This window comes from Enhydra lutris, unplaced genomic scaffold (assembly GCF_002288905.1).
Source record: "Enhydra lutris kenyoni isolate GAN:26980312 unplaced genomic scaffold, ASM228890v2 scaffoldscaffold8, whole genome shotgun sequence".
NCBI lineage: Eukaryota > Metazoa > Chordata > Mammalia > Carnivora > Mustelidae > Enhydra > Enhydra lutris.
In genome coordinates, this window is record NW_019154092.1 from 38355353 (window position 1) to 38376963 (window position 21611).

General features: G+C 44.7%; 1 protein-coding gene across 1 annotated transcript in view; it reads left to right on the forward strand.

The window, feature by feature from the left end:
- The window catches only part of LOC111142556 (SET binding protein 1), a 352841-nt gene that overhangs the window by 310798 nt on the left and 20432 nt on the right, over positions 1 to 21611 (forward strand). Inside the window, exon 4 of the mRNA XM_022495825.1 lies at positions 17707 to 17877. Within this exon, the coding sequence (XP_022351533.1) occupies positions 17707 to 17877 (171 nt within the window). The remainder of the gene's footprint in view (positions 1 to 17706; positions 17878 to 21611) is intronic.

Below are 21611 nucleotides of genomic sequence, written 5' to 3' on the forward strand. Positions count from 1 at the left end.
TGGCTGCTCCTGATGTCTGGGCACGAGGGCAGGCTGCGGGGGTCCAGGCTGGGAAAGCCTCACCAACAGCGCACAGCGTGACGGCTGGGGCCTCCCTTTCCTCATCGGTGTCGCCATGGAACCCATGAAGGGATCTTCCCAGCCCTGATCTTCTGTGATTCTGCCATTCCCAGCTGCAGACTTTGAGTGGTTTTTCCCTTACCATCTTCTACCCTCATAGTGTCTGAGAATTAAGGACCCTTACAGTTAAACACCTCCTTCTCTATGTTTCATTTTCTGGAAATGGACTAAAAAATTGCTCTTTTTTCTGCTGTGATTCCTCAAATCCTAACAATTACATCCTCTTATTCATAGCAGTCATAGAATTGTTGAATGTTCCTTACGTAGACCAGGCGGAAAAAACACACCATCTTTTTTCTGCTTCAAGTAGTAGCATCAGTGGTGGGGTTCTGTGTGTGTCTCTCCCATTACAAGCACGATGCGGCTACCGTGAAACATGGATTCATTGGTCACGTGATCTCTTACTAGCCCTTTTCTGGGTGAATACTGTTAGAAACATAGGAGAAATACAGGACACAGACTCTTTTCCCAACTTACTCATTATCTTATTGGGAGGTCAGGATTACTGAGCATAATAGTAAAGACAATGCTGATGACGTTAAGGACAGTGTGTCTGTTAGGAGCCGGGCATTATGCTAGATACTGGTACTTGGTCGACCCTACTTCCTGCAAGTCTTGGCAATTTCCATAAGGAATCTCGTCTCTATTTCCGTTTTACCCACAAGGAATCTAAGGCTTAAATTAATTCATTGGCCCAAAACTGAGCCATGATTGAAGATGTATCTGACTGATTCTTTGTGTTCAAGAGGTCATGTAGCCAAAGGTTAAACTGAAAGTAATCAAGGTCGACGGAACTGGGGTGTAGGTGAATTGCTCCCTGCAAGGTCAGGGCTGTGGAAGTTCTGAGTCAGGAAGGTCACCTGCCACTTGAGTTCTTTTCTGTTTTCTTTTTTCAAGATTTTATTTATTTATTTGACGGAGAGAGAGAGAGAATGCTATTAGGGAAGGAGGAGAGGCAGAGGGAGAAGCAGGCTCCCAAGCAAGCAGGGAGCCCGATGTGGGGCTCGATCCCAGGAGTCTGAAATCATGACCTGAGTTGAAGGCAGACGCTTAACCAACTGAGCCACCCAGGAAGCCCATTGAAAGGCAGAAGCAGGAGCTAACCCTGGGCAATAGGGAGGAGGCACCGGTCCAAAGGAGAGAAGGAGAATATGGACCGTAGTAAATATTGAAAGGAAACCTGGAAGGCCACTGCTCTGCCACCTGCAATCCTCTTAAGCCACAGGCAAGCCTTTGATGAGCCCGACGGAGAGACAGCTTCCACCTGCCCCGGCCTGGGCCCCCGTCGCTCTTGACACTGGATGTCCTTCAAGCAAATTCCTGGCTTGACAAAGAGTTGCCCCCAGATAACTTTGATTATTTTTTTTAAAAAACGGTGCTTATAAAAACAAACACATTCCACTTATTATATAACCAAGGCTGGAAAAATAATCTTTTACTGTCAGTTTTATTACTTGGGAAATGTAATAATTTCCACGTTTGAGAAATACAGTCCGGGATTTTTTTTTTTTTTTAACTTTTGTAAGGTCTTGCATTTGCTTTATTGGCCCTTCTAGGCTATTCCATTTGCTCCCCGAATCCTGGTTTTAGCCTCCTATCTCTTCTTAGGGAAGCTTAATTCTCACATTAATGTCAATCATAGAAGCTATTTTTTAGCTCTGAGTTCATGGAGATTTTCCACAGTTGCAGCCTCATGGCACATCCGTCCCGAATTTTTTTCAACAGGTTCTATGACTTCTTAATCCCACATTGGGCCACTATCTGCTTGTACCCAGAGCTGGCTAGACAAAATTAAGAAGTAAGCCATTTGCTGACAAGAGTTCTTTTCTTAAACCTTGGCCAAATGAAAACCCCTCCCTCTTTCTGTCACCTCTTTGGAGTCCAGACACTAAAGCATCAACCTTATTCCTTAGAGCCATGAGGGAGGAAGGCTGTTTAAGGGAAAGCATTTGACTGAGAGACTTAGGTTCAAATTCCTGCTAACATTTAGTCGTTGTGAGAGCTTGAGTATGTTTCTTAACATCTCTGGGCCTCATTTTCCTCGCATATAAAATGTGGTTAATATTATCTACTGCATAGGGTTGTGGGGAGGTTTAGATTAAAAGTGACACATGTAATTAATCTTCAACCAAGGGAAGTTAGTCCTGAAGTAACCAAAAGGACTTCATTAAAAAGCAGCTTCCCTGTAAGGCGGCTCGAAGATGAGCCTTCCTCAGTCGTTACCGTGAGGCCCCTACAGCCCTGGGTGAGGGACACGACAGAAGCACCCAGAAGAGCCTAGACCTGATTGTGCTTCTCAGGCCTTTTCATGTCCATTTACTTTTGTTTGATGTACCTGGTAGAAATGAGAGCTCTGTTGTCTTCTCAAAAATGGGAGTCCCACTGTTGGCTCTTAGGTCTTCTGTTACAGTGGCCAGATGATTTCCCTCCTGTTGAAAATCACAGGAAACCCTTCTATTGAAGCAAGATGCAGAATGAGAGAGACTTAGAGACCATAAAGAAACCTCAGGACCAAAGGGAGTGGCATGCCCAAAGTCATGGAGTTAAAGACAGTGAACCTGGGAGTCTGACCTCTAAGCCTCCATGGCCATCCCCATCCCCATCCTGCAGCTTTCTTGGTGACCTTAAACCCTGCACTGAGCACAGGATGTCACCCCTGTAGGGAGAGCTCCCGCCCAGCATGGTCCTAAAGGAAACTCTGGGCCAGTGTGCAGACTGGTCCAGACAATATCAGTGCAACAGGCTTTTTATCCATGGCACGTTCGCCCATCAGTGAGGGCTGTTTCTGCATTAAACTCACCCCACTGCTTACAGTTCCTGTGTCTTCATGCTCAGAGTTTCACCTTGTGCAGCTTACCTTTAGTTAGGGGGATAATCAGCACTGCCTTTTCTCAATTATCATACCAATTCTTGCCCATCTTTATGTTGCATGGCACGGGTGTCTTTACCAAGGTCTGCCAAATTCCTTCTTCATTGTAGAGGCTCAGTAGATTTTTTTTTGAATGAACAAACGGGTAAATGAATAAACACATGAATATTCCCAGCACATATCAATCCAGTGGTATTTATAACTTGCTAGACTGACTTCAGCTTACAAATTAAACAAGCCATGAAATTTGAATTTAGTAAAAGAATTGGGGAGGGGCCTCTGTACCAAGTAATAACTATCTTGACTATTTTTTAGCAAGTTGTTAACATGCCGTGGTTAAAACCTGTAAGGTATCTTCTTCTTCAGGAACTGACCTGGGTGGCTCGGCGTGGCCCCGTGCCACTGCCTGGCCCTCGCTGCAGTCCTGGTGAAGCTGGCAGCTTGCCGGTCCTCCAGTGCTGATGGAATGGCCACTCCCACTCACTGCTCTTACCGGCTCTTCTCTCCCCTAACCTCTTATTTTCTCTCCTGTGTTCAAAGCTTCTTTAATGATCTGAGATCTGAGCCTCAGTAGGAGATTTTGCTTTGGGAATAAAGTCCTTCAAAAAGCACATCAAATACCCAGCCCGTGAAGATGGGAAGAAAAAGTGAAACCTTGGGGTGGGTGTCTAAAAATCCACACTTGCAGGACACGTACCTTAGGTGGGGCTTACCTTCTGGGAAACATAACTTCCTGAAAGCCCTCACCTGCAGCTGTCCAGATGAACAAAACGATATTTGAGTTACAAAAATCGGATTTAAACATGGCTTTTCCTGATCAAGGTCGAGGAAGGGAAAACAAAACAGAGGGAGGGCACATGGGAATGGTACACATTCAGGCACAGTGGCTAACCATTCCATATCAAAGGTTCCATTTCCATCCTTGACTTTCAAACACCTTCTGTTTTAGAACACACCTCTGCTCAGAAACACCCCCGGAGCAGCCTCTTTTCCTCTAAGGCAAGCCGTGGTAGAGAATGTGTCTATGTGGAAATCCTTTCTGACTCCCCACAACCCTCAAGTGAAATCCAGACTTCCGGCATTTTCTGTTCCACTTCACCTGTCCACACTAGAAGCCCTGCTACATCCCCGCTGAGAGCTCTTGCCTGTCCCCAAACACGCCCTTCTGTTTTATGCTTGGAGACTTTGCACCTGCTGCTCGTCCTTCCTGGGATTCCTTTCATGCCCTTTCAGCCCATACTTCCACACTGTTAAAGACCCAAATCAAATGTTACCTCCCAGTGAAATCCTTCCTGACCCAGCAGGGAAGTCACTCGTTCCCCTGCTTTGTCATGGCTCCTATACCTGATCCCATTGTTCTTATCAGAGAGTACAAAAAATTAATATTAACATGTTTGCCTCCAACTCTTTGAGGATGAAGACTTATCTTTGTCTCCTCAGAGTGAACTGGAGGGACAGCTACTCTGATTAATTCCATTATTGCTGAGAAAACTGAAGAGCGGAGAGGTTAAATAAGCCGCCCAGGTTCAGACCACCAGTAGCTCGTAGAACTATGATTTGAACACACGGAAAGTGGGCTCACAGCTCACTCTTTGAACCATTCTGAATTGCTGTTTTTCCATGAAAATGATCATACTGGTTACCTTGTTACTTTTACTATGGTGTCTTTTTTTTTAATTCTTTTTTATTACTATAAATTCTTATCTTTAGTCAACCAGATCAATTATTTATATTTGTATATGAGCTATACAGGTAATAAATTCCATCTTAAAGTACTGTTCTAGAATATATGCTAGTGTGGCCCCAGGTGTGAGGGAAGGTAATGTAGGTGTTCTTTCCAGCTCAGGGGAGATTGTTATTTTTATTTAAATTTCCTGTTCCTGCAACTTGGTTTTTTTTAACTAAATATTTGACTGCCCCAAGACTGGACTGTTTCTTATACTTTAAGGGTCCCCCAAAGGACCTGGAGTTGCTGTGTTCACGGTAAGCAGTGAAACTTATGCTGAACTAATTAACATAAGGACAAAACTGCTTCCTTGTTGTCAGCTACCAACAAGAGAATGTGTCATCAGGTTGAATATTCAGCCTGTCATCAGGTTGAATATTTAAGAGTCAAGAAGCTCTCGAAGCTGAGCTCTGAGAATTAGTTGGGATGGTGGAAATGGAGCGATGACTTGGCCAGCAACCTCTCCTCCAAACTGCCAGTCCTTCATTCAGTCCTCTGGTGGCCTCCATCCTCATCACCTTGTCGATGGCCCACACCTCCTGTTCCTGTTCCTGGCTGGCCTGTTCTGAGCACAGTCTCAGCACCAGCCACCGTGCTAAAGCATCTTAGAGGTATTAGCTCATTTAATCCCCATGATAGCCCTCTGAGGTAGGTGGTTTATTAAACATTTTTTTTAATAAGAAAATTGAAGTTTTGAGAGGTTCAATAACTTGAACGAGGTCAAATACCTGGTTAAGCAAGAGAGCTGGGATTCAAACCAAGGGCGTTCTGACTCCAAGGTCACAGCCTTATTCACCAACTTAAAACTCCTTTCCTTGAAAGGAGTATATTCCACAATTACTGGCTATTACATTTGGATTCTGATTCCTTCTTCTTCTTCTTTTTTTTTTTAATTTCTTTCCAGTGTTCCAGAATTCATTGTTTATGCACTACACCCAGTGCTCCATGCAATACGTGCCCTCCTTAATACCCACTACCAGGCTCACCCAACCCCCCACCGCCCCCCTTCCAAAACCCTCAGTTTGTTTCTCAGAGTCCATAGTCTCTCATGGTTCATGTCCCCCTCCGATTTCCCCCAACTCACTTCTCTTCTCCATCTCTTATACAGAATGTTTTCACTCCGTATTTTTATTTTACTCTCCTCATCCAACATCTCCCCAACCTTTTTAAATAACGATGAAAGTTTTCCAGATTTTTTAAAAACTTTTATTTATTTATTTGTCATAAAGAGAGAGAGAGAGATTTAATACGCAAAGCAGGGGGAGTGGCATTCAGAGGGAGAAGCAAGCTCCCCACTGAGCAGGGAGCCCAATATGGTACTGGATCCCAGGACCCTGGGATCATGACCTGAGCCAAAGGCAGGTGCTTAACCGACTGAGCCACCCAGGTGTCCCATCCACAGATATTTTTGAGTCTGAAAATCAAACCTTACCTTCCTGGTTCCGTGATCCTGGACAATGTGAGGCTGCTTCTCCTGAAATGTTTGTTCCTTTATTTATTTATTTATTTATTTATTTATTTATTTATTTATTTTTAATAGCATCCTACAGTCTTTAGTCTTTAGAATCCCATTTCTTGGCCTTCCAAATGAAATCCGGAATACAGAAGTCCTTATTCTTTATCTCTGTCTAAAGACTAGATCCTCAGGAACTGGATTGACTCCCTGTGAATGTTTGAATCAAATGCTGTCGTCTCTTTGCCATTTCCAAATCTCCCCAGTGACTTTCTCTGATTTCACACCCCACCAAGGACTTTTCATCCCCACTGTACACTTCTGTAAATTTCCCTCCACTCTTCTCTGGATGACCAAGAGACCTCCTGAGCTCTCCCCGCTGTTCGGTAGTTACTGCTTTATGTTCGGCAAAAGCATATTGTTTTCAAACCTCTCCTGGGCCTCTTCCTCAAACCACCTACTTCGTTCCACTATTTAAACCCATCCTATAGAATGCACTAACTATTAAAATATCCCCTTCCCTTTTATCTTAAATCATATTCTCTGTCTTGCCGCATGGCATGGCATGTTGTCCATTAGCTCTGTGTATGTGCCACACGCTGGTTGGAACCAACACAGGCATTATCCAAACCAGACATTAACCAAACCAGCGGCCCACAGGCCGCTTTGGGGTCTGGCAACAGTGACATTTCCTTAGAGGATGGTTGGAAAAAGTGCACTGCATCCCTTTTCTTGAACAGAGGCTTGCATAATCAACCAAGTAGAAAGAAATGTTGAGGTGCATTTAACCTCATTAGTTTCAGTAGGACTGACTCTCTCCGATCCATAGAGTTGAGCTACATTAGTGAAACTCAACTATTTCCAAATCTCATTTACATAATGGATGAGATGTGAAATGAGCCCAATGCGAGGGGAGCCGCCTGGAGGCACTAAAGTTTATCACAATATGTAAAAGTCCTTTTAGATCATTGCATTAAATTTCCACTAACAAGGTAACAAATTAATTGTCTGGATTACTATACTAGCCCAAAGTCTATTGAGTGCAGAGTATCAGTGAGGAAGCAGCTGAAGTTTCGAGGACAGTGGGAGGGAAGGATGTTGAGAGGGATGTGATGAATGCTACCCTCGCTCTCTCTTCTGCCCCTTTAAGAAATCTTCGGCACCTCTGTCATCTGATGGCGGACTTTGGCTTTATTAGTGAGGTAAGTGAGGATGAGTAAATCAACTGTATCAGACAAGCCTCAGGACATCTAGAAATTGATCATTCTGCCGAAATAAGCACTCTGTGTTTATTAGCTGGGAGTTCATCACTATCACTTCTCCTCATCCAATTCCTAAGAGATTTCAAAGCCATCATCATGGTATTAGCTCGTCTGACTGAACTACTAGAGATAAAGATTAGGAGATCTATCTAATGATGGGTCTGAGTTTCTGTGATTTTTTTTCTTCTATTGCAAAGAAGAGAGCTTTTCCAGCACACATTCTGTGTCCCTGTGTGTGTGCCTGCACATGATCACCATGCATTTGCATTCTATAGGATGGGTTTAAATAGTGGAACAAAGTAGGTGGTTTGAGGAAGAGGCGCAGGAGAGGTTTGAAAACAATATGCTTTTGCCGAACGTAAAGCGGTAACTACCGAACAGGGGGGATATATGCTCCACGGACGTCTCCAGCTGACACAGTGTGTCCGTATTGGGGGTGACATTGCACTGAGAAGCGTAATCTGATTCTGTAACCACATTATAATCCTAACATCCATACACAGCCGGACTCCTACAGATAGGTCCGTGAGGAACGAGTACAAAACGGACTGATCTTTCACAAACGGGTAAATATGCATTTATCTATTTATACATATATTTATAGACACACATGCACTTAAGCTCCTGATATCAAGCTCTTTTCTCAATGTGGTTTCTAAATAAGCAGTAATCAAAATGCAAATAAGGTGACCCAGTTAGCATCGAGATCTGTATTACCATGCAGATGTGTTCTGGGACTCCACGCTGGAACGGTAAAAAGGAAGACACAACAAAAGATGCTTAGATTAGCCAGCCTTGACTACTAAGCCCTTTATGTATTAGGGAGAATCTAGGGAAGGCACTCCCAGAGTCAACGACCTTATAGCTTGGATCAAATCTCCAGTTTTCGGCTTGGTCTGTTTGCAAGCCACCCTGTGAGTGTAGAATACCACGCGTGCACCGGGACAGCAAGAAGGGGGCTTCTGTGAATTCTCAGGCTGAAACCCTTGCAGCTCAGCACTGACATGCCCGCCTGTGAGAGGCCAAAAACAAGGCCAGGCGTCAGAGTCATGGCTCTGCCATCCTCACCGTGACATGCTTCACAGAGCCAGATCTCATCCCTTGTCTGGGATGAGTAGACCAGGAAGGACCAGACTAACTCTAAACCTTGATTTTACTTTCCTGAAGCTTCTTTGTGTTTATCTGTTGATGAAGCCTGTGACAGGCATCCTTATGTACATGAGAGCAGCAAATTCCTAAGCTACCTGATCTCCAAGGACGTAACAAGAGCATACTTGGTGCATCGTAGTATCAAATTGGTTTTAATTACGTGTATGCGTTGTTTCTTCCCTAGTGAATACACCTCGAAAGTGCCTTTGTTATATTTTTCAGAGAACAGCCACCACTCTATTGTCTCTACATTTTTTTTTTTAAGATTTTATTTATTTATTTGACAGAGAGATAGCGCAAGTAAGCAGCAGGCAGAGGGAGACAGAGAAGCAGCCTCTCTGCTAAGCAGGGAGCCCGATGCGGGGCTCGATCCCAGAACCCTGGAATCATGACCTGAGTGGAAGGCAGAGGCTTAACCAACTGAGCCACCCAGGCGCCCCGTCCACATTTTTTTTTAAAACATGAGAGCAGTTACATCAAATTCTGTTTGGTTCTGTCTCTCTGCCTTTTGTCCTGTGGTGCATACACATGAATCTGTGTGTGCATGTGTGTGCGTGTAGGAATCAACTTAAGCAGGTAAGGGTTCTAACCTGAGCTTAGAAGTATCTATGAACTTTAAGCTGCCACAAAATGTGTTCTCCGTGCATATGTATGTATATATATGTACTTCTTTTCCCCCTAAGAAAAGGTTCTGATGTCTGAGATTCAAGACTAAAAACCTCTTATTCAGTATATCTCTCTTTGCAATTTTGAAATACAATATATTTCCATTCTGGATGATGTCATTGGGTATTTCTAGAGAACACCTTTCATCTGACACGAATTTTTCACCACAGGATCAAGAGAGACTAACTTATGCATGATTAGAATTTACTACACAAAGATTCTTAGAAGTTATAAATCTCTGTGAGGTTCCAACGGATAAAATATTATCCTCTCAGCCCATTTCTGCACTCCTGAATTAAGAGAAGGAAGAACTAATCAGACTGTTTAGTGGTTTCTCTGAATCTAGAAAGCGCAGAATCAGAATAGTAGAGCTGGAAAAGATTCTAACCAGTAGGAAAATGAAGCTCAGTGAGATTCCCAGTCTTGATCAAGTTCATTCAGTAAGTGTGGGGGAGAGATCCTGCAATAATTCAGTGTCTCAGAACTTTTGTCTAGCACTCATATCAACAAATTATTTGTCTCTGATACAACTTATTGACTCTAAGTATCCATTGACTAGTTCCTTTGTGTCAGCCATATGCTGGGAAGATCGAGGAAAATAAATTCCTAAAGACTTTAAATCTTATAGGGAACACAAACAACTTGAACATATGATATAAGGTTTTTTGGGGTTTTTTTTAAGATTTTATTTATTTATTTGACAGACAGAGATCACAAATGGGCAGAGAGGCAGGCAGAGAGAGAGAGGGGAAGCAGGCTCCCTGCTGAGCACAGAGCCTGATGCGGGGCTCTATCCCAGGACCCATGAGATCATGACCCGAACCGAAGGCAGAGGCTTTAACCCACTGAGCCTTCCAGGTGCCCCTGATATAAGTTTATAATGAGAAGACTAGTACTAGGATGATACATTGCTAAGAAATAGTAATAGGTAACACAGGTGAGTGCTCATTATAGCTAGGCACTGTGGTAACTTCTTTTATACGTGTCTTAGTTTTCTATCACTACTGTAACAAATTTCCACACAGTTAGTGGCTTAAATGGCACAAATACATTACTCCACACTATTGGAAGTCAGAAGTCCAAAACGGATTTCACTGGGCTAAAGTCAAAGTCTTAGTAGGGCTGCAATCCTTTCTGGAAACTGTGGGGTAGAATCTATTTCCTTGCTTTTTCCAACTGCCAGAACTCATGCGCATTCCTTCCCTTAGAACCCTCCTCCTCGGGGCGCCTGGGTAGCTCAGTGGGTTAAAGTCTCTGCCTTTGGCTCCGGTCATGATCCCATGGTCCTGGGATCGAGCCCCACATCAGGCTCTCTGCTCGGCAGGGAGCCTGCTTCCTCCTCTCTCTGCTTGCCTCTCTGCCTACTTGTGATCTCTGTCAGTTAAATAAATAAATAAATAAAACTTAAAAAAAAAAAAAAAGAACCCTCCTCTTCCACCTTCAAGGCCACTAACGTAGCATTGCGTTGACCCTGCTTCCAACACCATATCTCTTTCTGGAACTCTTCTCTTCTGCTTCCTTCTTCCATGTTAAAGGATCCTTCGATTCCATTTTGATCACCTGGTAATCAAGGATACTCTCTATATGTAAGGAGGGCTGATTGGCCACACTGATTCTATCTTCAGTTCTCCTTTGCTGTGTTGCCTAAAACATCCACAGGTTCTGGGAGATGAGGATATGGACTTCTTTGGGGAGCTGGAGTTTTATTTTCTGTCTACCATCATGTATAAACTCAATTAATCCTCACAACAGGTTAATTTGACAGACGAGAACACTGAGATACAGAGAGTTGATAAATGTTGCCCCAAGTCACAGAGCTAGTGAAGCACATAGTCTTCCTTCAACAATATGTTCTCTGCCTCTGCTCTCCACAACATGGAAACAGGAGATTTAGTAAAGAGGGCTGTGTATGGACTAAAATAGTTGGGGCGGCTTCCCCCCAGAAGGTTTGGGTCTAGAAGAAAAGATGTGCTTTTTCTTTGTCCATTCATCCATCCAACACTGTTGAGTATCAAGTATCTGTCAAGCTAAGTGCTGGTGAATCAAAACAAAGTAAGACATGGTTCCTGACCTCTAGGCAGTGTGGCAGTTGCCTCCAAGAATGTCAGAGAAATCAACCAATAATGACACAAGAAGCCAGAAGTCTGGCTAAGATGATAAGACATATAGGAGAGAGGTTCGAACTCTACCCAACAATGAGCAGTGGGTTTCATTTTTCCCAACTGCCTTTCCAACTATATCTCCCAGTATGTGGTTTTTATGACTCATCCCAGCCACTCTTGTCTCAGTTGCACAAAGAAGGCTTGTTATTCCTGCTTCTACTCTTGTCGTTTCCCAGTCCTTGTAGAGAGAGCCTCCCTCCACTTCCAGTGACTGAATTCTGCCCGTCAAGACTGGGGTTTCTATACTTGTGTCTGTCTTCCTGAGTGGATGACTATTCATGGTCCCTGTGCTTAATGGTGCCTGGCACGCACAGGTCCTTAATGAATGTTGAATGAATAAATGGATGAGCACAGACCACCACCTCGGATCCCACGGAGATCTCATTTTCCTCCTAATTCCTGAGGGACTCATTTGGCTTCCTGTCTTGTTTGGTTTTCCATTTCCTTAGTCTTTCTGTCCTATGTACTCTCCACTTCTAAACTTTCTGTGCAAATTCAGGGCTCACAACTTCCGAGTAGTGCTAGTAGGCACTCAAATAATTGTGATTTTTAAAATGATTAACTCTAGGCTCACTGAACAGTGTTCTGTTCAAGAGTAACCTTGCCAGAATTTGACCTTGCAAGGTCCTAGGATGAAGTAAAACTCATCTGACACAAAACACATGTTGAGAGCTAGTCACCATGATTGAACAGGCTGTTTACTGTCCACGGCACTGGGCTCGAGGGGAGTTGGGGGGACGGGGCGGATATCCAGCTTGGGCTCCTCCTTCCAGAACCCGAGTGATGGAGATGCAGGTGCACACAGGAAACCATGTCTTTTTCTCATGTTCACAGTAGTGCCCTCCCTTTGCTGTGATCTGGGTCCTTGGAGCTCTATCCCTCAGATACTCTATGAGTGAGTAGCAGAGGTGCTGCCTTTGGATGGTTAAAAAACACCTTAAGATCTTTCTGTTTCCTTATGAAAAGTAACATCTGCCTTTGTGCTATGCCAAGGTTATTAGAATGCAATTCTTAGAAAACAGGGACTTCAGTGGTTTTGACCAGTGCTATGTCCCCGGTACCAGTAAATATTCAATAAATACTTGTTGAATTAATGAAGATGATGATGCAACAAAAATAATGTTTTTATTGACTTCAGCACAGAAAAATATTTTTTCCCAAATTCTAAAGGTATTATCTAGTGCTTGATTTGCTGTCTTTCATAACATATATCCCCCTGTGTGCCATGAGTGAAGTTCATTTGCGAACAAGAAAAAAGAGCAGTGGATCAATCCAATAAGCAGTTATGAGAATGGGAATTATTTTCAAGTTTTCAAGAGTTTTGTCTTCTGCAAAATACGTCATTGACTGGCTTACCCAAAAGGGAAAGAAAAGAACATCAAACTGAGTCAAGAGGCATGGATTTCCACACTACGTCTTCTGCGCACGTGATGTGTGAGTTTGGGCAAATCATCTGGTCCTCTGCGGCTCAGTTTACTTATCTGTGTACTTGGGATTTCACCATCTGCCTTTTGTCGTCCACAGAGATGCTGCATGGAGCAAGTAGCATAATGCCTGTCAAAGTTCTTTGCAAGATTAAAAGCCACTGACTGTTCAATATAATATACCTCCCAGCGCATGCCAAGCCCTGCTTTCTGAAGCATGAAGGGGGCCAGGAGGTGACTGAGAAACCCAACCACCATTCTGGTGGTGTCGGGCTCTCTCACTATTCCAATCTAAGCTTTGTCACCAGGAAACAAGTGCATTTGCAAATCGTATAATTAAAAAATTAATTAAGGTGTTCCACAAGCCTATATTAATCACATAGCATTTTCTAGATCCACTGCTCTCTGCAATGGATGTTCCAGAATGAATTACATATGATCTCTAGGTGATGATTCCATTTGCCCCTCTATTTTAAAAGAAATTGGGACGTGAGGACCCATCAAGGAGTCAGGATCTAGTTCTTACCACATCTTACCAGCTGTGTGATTTTACATAAGTTACACGACCTCTCTAAACCTCCTTTTTTCTGATCTAGAAAAGGGGAGTGAATACGCAGTACTCATCCTACAAAGATGTTTGTTTGTTTGCCCCATAAAGAAAATGAGATAAAGTAGCTTTGTAAACCTAGAGCAACATACAAATTACTCTAAGGTGAGGCTGGTTTTTATTATCCAAGGTCACAGAGCTCATTAAAGGGATCCTGGGAAAGTCAGCCCTACAGACCCTGCTTTTCCTCCATGACCCCTGTGACCTTGAACAACCCGGGGAAGAGGTAATTGAACAGCAACTACTACTTTGGAAGAAACAGAATCAAAATATTGAAGCTATTGACTCACCCTTAAGGCAGTAAACAGTGCTTTGGTCTCTGACCTTTTCGCATCCTGGGGCAGTCAATAACCCGGCCGCTGGATGCAACGCCCGCCACTGATTCTGACTTCGGCGTACTTTAACCTTGAACTAAGCTCCAAGTAACCAAGGCAACAGGAAGTCAGCTTCTGCATTGGAGGAGTGGGAATCCATAAATCAAGTCCCTAATGCAAACACAGTGTGCAGGTAGCGGTTTGAGGGGATAAGTGGTCTATGAGAAATTACCTTTGAAAATGAGTGACTGTCCCTCGATACACTACAGCACAGTTTCAAAGACTTTTTAAAAAATCTATCAATAGAGGTCAACAGGTTATTAGCAGAATGTTTTCCTATAGGTTTAACTTTTAAACAATATTTCCTCTTGGCTCTGTCTTTTAATCATGAACAGATGTTGGGATCCAAGTAGTTATTAGCATTGTTATTTTCTCCTTTAAAAATGTCCTGGCCTCCACATACGCCAGCCTCAGTACAGTCGGTCCTGAGCTGGGGTTCACGGACATTCCGAACGCAGGCACCATGTGTGTTCTCCACACAGTCTGCTGTCGGAGGTTGAGAAGTGACCCCTTCCCGCATCAAAGCTGTGCTCACCTTTATTCAGGTCCTGGCGTTAGTTGAGGTAACACATCTCAATGGTCCAAGTCAGCACAACGTTATATCCGGGGTTCTTTCTGGTGGACGTCCAGCTTCACGCATCTCCCTCCCGCGGGGAGAGGGAAGCCGGGCCCATGCTGAGAAGAAAGGTTCCAAATGTCCCAGCCCTCTGCCGTCATCCCACATCCCCGAGAACTTGGTTCTGAGCTGTTTCACGCCTGCCCGGTCATTTGGGCCCCTCTCCGGGGAGCATCAGCTGCCCCCTGGAATGAAGGGAGATGAAGACTCCCGGTGGCCAGCCTGCCCAGTGTTCGCTCCCTGGAGGGGTCACCCATCCCAGCAGCCTGAGCCCTCGCCCCTCGGGCAGACTTTGGGGATTCCAAATGCTGTTAGATTAGTCTTTGTTGAAAGCTTATCTAATATACTTGCTCATGTATGCTATTTCTGGGATTGTTTCCATAATCCTTTCAAAACCCAAAAATGTCTGAGAAAACGTCAGGGCTCCTTTTTTTTTCTTTTTTCCTAATTGCTTTTCAAATTCATTGGATGGCAACGAACAAACAGTACCATAATCTAGAAAATCCTAAATTATCGAGGGTTTTCAAGACCGCTTAAATAGTGACGATTTGAATTATAGAGTTTTTAAATGTCATTTTATTACTTTTAACATAAACACTTGAGTAGCATAGTCTGCCCAATAGAGGTATGATCGAATGAACTTGAATGAAATGATGTGGACTGAGACTAATTTGGATCGTGAACATTTGCATGAGAATGGGTACAACGAAAATGACTTGAAATCGGTTTGTTCCCAAGTGAGGGTTAAATATGCTCCTGCTAATCCTGTTTGCGGCCTGGTCCCCGAGCCTGCCTTCATTTACACAAAGAATGACCTACCCAACCTGTGTCCACGGGTACAAAGATGCCATACCAGGGTTTTTTTCCAGAGGAGCCATTATCCAGCAGAACTCTGGGACGGCTTGGACTTCCAGAGGTGTGTGGTGGAAGGCACAGCTGCCTCCGTCTAATGGGAGTGTGACCGTGGTGGCAACGAGGACTGAGCTGGGGGACTTCCCGCAGACCCAGGGCTGCTGTCCCCAGTTTGGAGTCTTAGCAGTGGTTGTTTAAGCAAAGCACTCTACTCCAAAGCCTGTCCTCTGGTAGACTTGCAGATTTTTCCCCCCAAAGTCTATTTTCTCAAGAGAAACAAAGTTTAATACGTTTGTGGCTTTAAAACTATTAACTAAAGAAGGCTAGGGAATAAAGGTAAAAACTCCCTCTTTCTTACGAACTTTCCTGCGTGCTCTCCTTCCTGAGAATAACCACCGTTAACTGTTGGGATAGATCTCCTCGCGGGTGGCTCTGTATGTATGTTACATGTATTATGCGTGTGCCCAGCCCATCCCTGACACCCCTGCGTATTTCACAAATGGGCATCCTGTCCACGTTTGTTGCCCTTCCTGGCATCCTGAGGGTCATGCCTTGCAATCTTTCTGTCACAGAATTTGATGTCTGTCTACCTCTACTGTCAAAATGCTTTGAAACATAAAACCTAAAGAAGGGCATTTACATTGTTATTCACAGAACGAGAAGGGGAGTTTCAGAGGGTGGGATGGAGCGTAGGAGGAAGGTAGTAGTAAGTCAATGAAATCGTCAACATGACTTCCTTCCTTAGATGCTTACAGGTGCTTTGTCCAGGTGTGGGGCTAGGGCCTGTGCGCCCTCGATATAAATGATGCTGTGGGCAGACCAGGCCAGTGGACAGGTGTTAGAGGACAACCAGCTGGGCCAGCCTGGCCCCTGGGTCCTGGATTTAGCATCTGGCTACTTGCAGACTCCTAGCCCTGACATTAGGGCTGTGTGAATTTAGTTAGTTATCTCTGAACCTCTCAGAACTGTGGTTTCCTCATTGGTAAAATTAAGAAACTGGTATCTTCTGCGCTACACACTTCACGGGGCTGTCACTGGCTTCCCTGAGCTGCTTTCACCATGGTGACAACATAACGTTAACTCGGGCAGAGGACTGAATCACCCACGGTGGCTGGGCTGGAAAAACAAGGGTCGAGAGCGATTGGGATAGAGCCCCATTTGTTGTTGCTATCCGTGGCAGGGAGCCTAGAAATGAAGAAATTCTGCGTGGCTGGCCATCTAACACCGATTCGGACACCCCCCCCAGCCTCTGGACTTAGGCTTGGACGAGTTGGAGAGCCGCATTCCTGCAGCTGGGGATGCAGACGGGGCCCAGAAATCCTTGCTCAGGTCAGGATAGAGAACAGAGCCTTTGCCAGATGCTTTCTGTTGCCCTGAGGAAGTAGCAGACTGCAGGAATAATAAGCTAGTAAGAGTAATACTTGTCGTGGACTGTGTGCTAGGCACTGCTCTAAGCACTTTACGTTAATTACCTCCAGAGTCCTCCCAACCACCCCTGTGAGCTTATACTGTTCTACCCCATGTGTACAGCTAAGGACTCAAAGCTTGGGGAGGGTAACTGGCTTAGGATCTCGCAGCTAAAAAATAGAGAGTCTGGATTCGAATGGAGGAAGCAAGTTTCCAGAATAGCTCTGTAATTTGTTACATAGTAAATTCCCAGGCCCTTCCAGAGGCACTTTGCAAGAGGTGCTTTTCAGCATCACAAAGATATGACCTTTGATGCTTATCAGGACCAGAGGCTGAAAAGCCCCCAAATCTACTTTCACTTGGCCACAGCCATGGCCACAGGGATACACCAGCCCCCACCATGCGTCTTCTGCTCCAGCAGACTGGATCATCTTCATCCCCCACCCAGAACTTAGTGTGTGCTCTTCTCGGCACTGAGAATGCATTTCCCTCTTCCTTGCTGCTTCAGCATAAGCTCTGGGAAGCCTTCCCTCCGTTCCCACACTAATCCCGAAATCCTTAGCGCTCTCCAGGCACCTAGCATGTGGATGGATGAAGAACACCCAAGCCCGCCCTTATGTGTCACCCGATTTTTCCTTCTCCTTTAGTCTCGTGTCCCCAATAAGAAGCTGGGGTGGGGTTCCCTTCTCCCCTTCATGCTGCGCACAGCGCAGCCTCTGTGAAGATGGGCTTCTTGCTCCATAGAAGACAAAGGGTAGCCGCTGGTCTTTCCTGCCTCCCTGGGCCATGCCCCTGCTTCCACGCAGCCAGACGGGAATGTTGTCTCCACGGATCTCAGCCACAAAACCAAAACCCGTCATGCTGCTAATTTTTTTTTCTTTAAATATTCTACCATTTCATTCTTGTTGTGACCAGAAGGAGGTGAATTAATGATGTTCTCAGCTCACTTTCAGGTTTTCTGTTGTCTATTTTCCTGTTCCTTTCAAGTAACTGCAGGCTTCGGGATTATTCTTTTGTAGGGATGCCAAGTCCCCACCTAAAAGTGGACCAAACGGCACCACACAGTAAGAACGAGGGCTCCGCGTCCACCATGATGACCAGGAAGAAGCCAGCGGCGGTTGACAGTGTGGCAATCTCCCCGAGCCCAGTGTTATCGCTCCTCGCTGCCTCTGCGGCCACGTCTGATGCAGGTGAACACTGCCCCGAGGCTTTGGGTTCAGCCCCAAGAAGGTGGGCGCGAGAAGGCCCACGGGGAACGTGCTGTGGAATATAGGTTCTCTGCTTAGCCAACCTCCCACAGACGCCGAGCATGGTTCCGCACTGGGTTTTCAAGAGGGAGGAAAGGACGAGATCCACTCAGGACCTGGGGGCAAAGGCCCGTGAGTAGCAACCGAATAACAGTATTTATGGCTTTTTAGCAAGCCTTAGTAATTATTAATCTCTGCATCAAGGACCTTATCTGTGTTAGTTCACAGGACTCATAAAAGAAGTCTGTGAGGTAAATACCTATGCCCTGAGTTCAGAAGAGGAAGCCAGGAGTCAAGAAACTGGCCCCAGGAACCTGTGGACAGTCAGGATGCCAGCATAGGTCCAGTACCCATGCTCTCGGCCACGGCGTTTGATGAGTTCCCTTGCTCACTGGGGGTGGGAGACAGTCATCAGAGTTTCTCTGAGGCCTTGGCTCATTCTACCCCACAATGTCATGAGCTCCTCAATACCCACCAGACTCCTCACTGGCAGCTGATAAAATAGAAACTCCTTATTCAGACATCCAGATGCTCTGCCTTCCTCTGCTCCCCACGTAATCTTCCACCAGTGCCTGCACCAACCCCCACTTTGCCACGTTTGTCCCTCTTGCCAAGAAGGCAGCCTTCAATTTGGCTTAACACCATTCTTTGAGGACAGCCTTCCTCAACTCCCATCTACATCCCACAGACCTTGAAAGCACAGCCTCCCCCGAATGCACACAGCACCCGGTGTCTCTACCATGTGTTTGCTACCTCCTCAGAGACTACAGAGCTGTGTTCTCTTCACTTCTGCCCCCCTCACAGTGAAATTGTACATCCCTCAGAGGTGGAATCCATGAGTTAGGTTCTTGCCATCTTCATGGCATACAGAATGAGAGCATACTGCAGAATTAATGTACTGCTAACTCTTCAGCATTACAATGTTCAGCATAAATATTGTAGTATTTAGAAATGCCTCTTATGATTAGAAGCCCAGGAAGAGACTCACTGATGCTCTCTCTAAACTCATCTTCTCAGTGAGCAGGTTGCTTTGAGCAAAGAACTCAACTTACCTTCCTCCCTACTTCCTTCATGGAAATTGCCGGTAATTAGAGAATGTGCCCTATTGAAATAATAGAAGGAAATATTCAGAGTGACATTTCCCAAATTGAGTTCTGCAAAATATTAGTAGGTGTCTTGTGATAAAAGATACTTTCATAGTGAAGTGTGTATAGGGAATGCTGCTTTATGTAGCTTCCTTTCCATAGGGCTTTCCAGAGCCTTTCATTGACAGTGTGGTGCACTTGGTGCTCCAGGAAGGACAGACACAGAATTTTACAATCTTAGCTGACCACAGAACCCTTTCTGGCAGTAGCTCTTAACATCTCTTGGAAATGCTGTTCTCCTCAGCCATTTGGGAACTCTTGCTCAGGAGGAATGGGATGGTCTCTCAGATGGGATCGTGAATTTCCCCATCATTCTCACACTAGATGGGAAGTGAAGGTTCTTGGTGGAAATGCCAGGTAAATCATGCCTGCAGTGAGAATGGGAAGAGGTCGGCGGGAAAGTCATAGGTGGGTGAGGAAGAAGCTATTCCGAGACTTGACGAATGGGAACATCTTTGCGGGAGAGCGTGCAGGCAGAGGGAGCGATGTGGACATAGTCCTGGATGTGGGAGCTGGTGCCAAGCCAGGAACTGCAAAGCGATCACTTGTCTGGAGGGAAGGATCGGGTTTGCAGTCAGCACTATCTACCCCGATAATTCCTTATGCAACCTTGTTGGTTAAGCTCTGGAGATCTCCCTTTATGGATTTAGAAATTAGCCTGTATATTTCTGCCTTCACTTGCCAAGCCCAGATATCTCCCAGGGGCAAAAGACAGGGGGTCCCCCATTTCCTTCCCCTCGGCTCTTTCCATTCAGAGTGAGAGAATGGGTTCTTGGGACCCCATGCGTCCACGGGCTTACCTCCTCTCTCTGCGTTCAGTCGTTTACAAATACGCCAAACAGGCATAGAAACAGGTGGGTATTAAACTTTTAAACCTGCCTCTCTGGTCATCAGAGCTGAGCCAAAGCTCTCCTGTTTCAGGTTTTAGGAATGGGCTGTTGATTTTTGGCTGTGCTAAAAATGAGACCCTCAGGAGAATTTCACAGATTTAGTCTGTTTCCGGGTCTCAGCCTGCTAAGCAGAACTTTGGGGAGAAAGCAAGCCAGAGAACTCCCCAGGTGCTAGAGGCCAGACCTTCCCGAGATTCCGCTCCCCACAGATAAATGGCTTCCCACAGACCTGAGAGAGTTAGGGTCACACAGCCTGGGCTCATGTCCAACGCCCCGTTTCAAACACCATGCACACATGATTGCTCCCAGGATTCGGAGAGCTGCCCACGGTCACGCAATTGGATTGGAACCCAAACTTCTTGATTTACTGCCTGATTTCCAGTGGATTCTCCCTTCTGTCTTAGGCCCAACATGAGCAAAGGCAGATTTCTTTCTCCCTAATTATGGACTCCTACTTCTTTTAGGGAATAGTCAGTGAAAGTCATTATTTGCCACATTAACCACAGGCAAGCACACAGTAGAAAGTTAATAAATGGTATCTTGGTCTGATTTAATTCAGTTGTTTGCTTGTGCATTAGTCCTGTATATTTCTGCTGAGACAATTCACTTCATTTTTGTTTTCTTTAGGGTCCCTTTTTACTCTTCTGCTATAAGCAAGGTAATTTAGAAGTCCTTCTGGCCTGTTTCCAGTAGGTCATCAATTTTACTGAGTGGTTTAGAAGACCCAGACAAGGGCAGAGAGGGCAAAGAAAGGAAAGAGAGTAAAACTTAGTGTCTTCGAAAGCAAAATTAATTTAAGAAATCATGTCTTGAGATATAAAATATATACTAAAGGAGTTCAATTAATTAGAAATTCTTTTCTTTTTAAAGTAATGAATACTTACGTATCTAGTAGGGCCCCTGACACGTAGTAGATGCTCAATAAGTAATCACTGAGGGAAATGAATCATGGTGAGACAGCACAGCAGCTGTGCGCTTGTAGACAGAGCCCTAGACATGGAGACAGACGTCAGAGAAAAACACACTGCATCTTGGAAGTTAACAATCAAATGGAAAACATTTGACAGACAAGTGGTAGGCTGTTGGTAAATACTTGCCAGATAATTAAACAGTATTTTTTTTATTTTATTTTATTTATTTTAAAGATTTTATTTATTTATTTGACAGACAGAGATCACAAATAGGCAGGGAGGCAGACAGAGGGGGGAAGCAGGCTCCCCGCTGAGCAGAGAGCCCGATGCGGGGCTCGATCCCAGGACCCTGGGACCATGACCTGAGCCAAAGGCAGAGGCTTAACCCACTGAGCCACCCAGGCACCCCTAAATAGTATTTTTTATACAGTATGTTTTTTAGTATTTTTTAATATTATTTACTTTTTTAAAATTTTTAAAAATCTTTTTAAAAATACTTTATTATTTCTGTTTTTAAACAGTATGTTTTCAAATAGGTGAAATTTGTTTAAAATAATTCCCACTTCATTTTATAAACATGATAACATGGGAGAAATGGATGTGGGTCAGAGGTTTAAAAACATGTCTTTTCTAGCTCAAGTGTGTTTTGGGGGGGTGGATGGGGTGGATGGGGTGGACGGGGTGTGTGTGTGTGTGTGTGTGTGTGTGTGTGTGTGTGTGTGTGTGTGTGT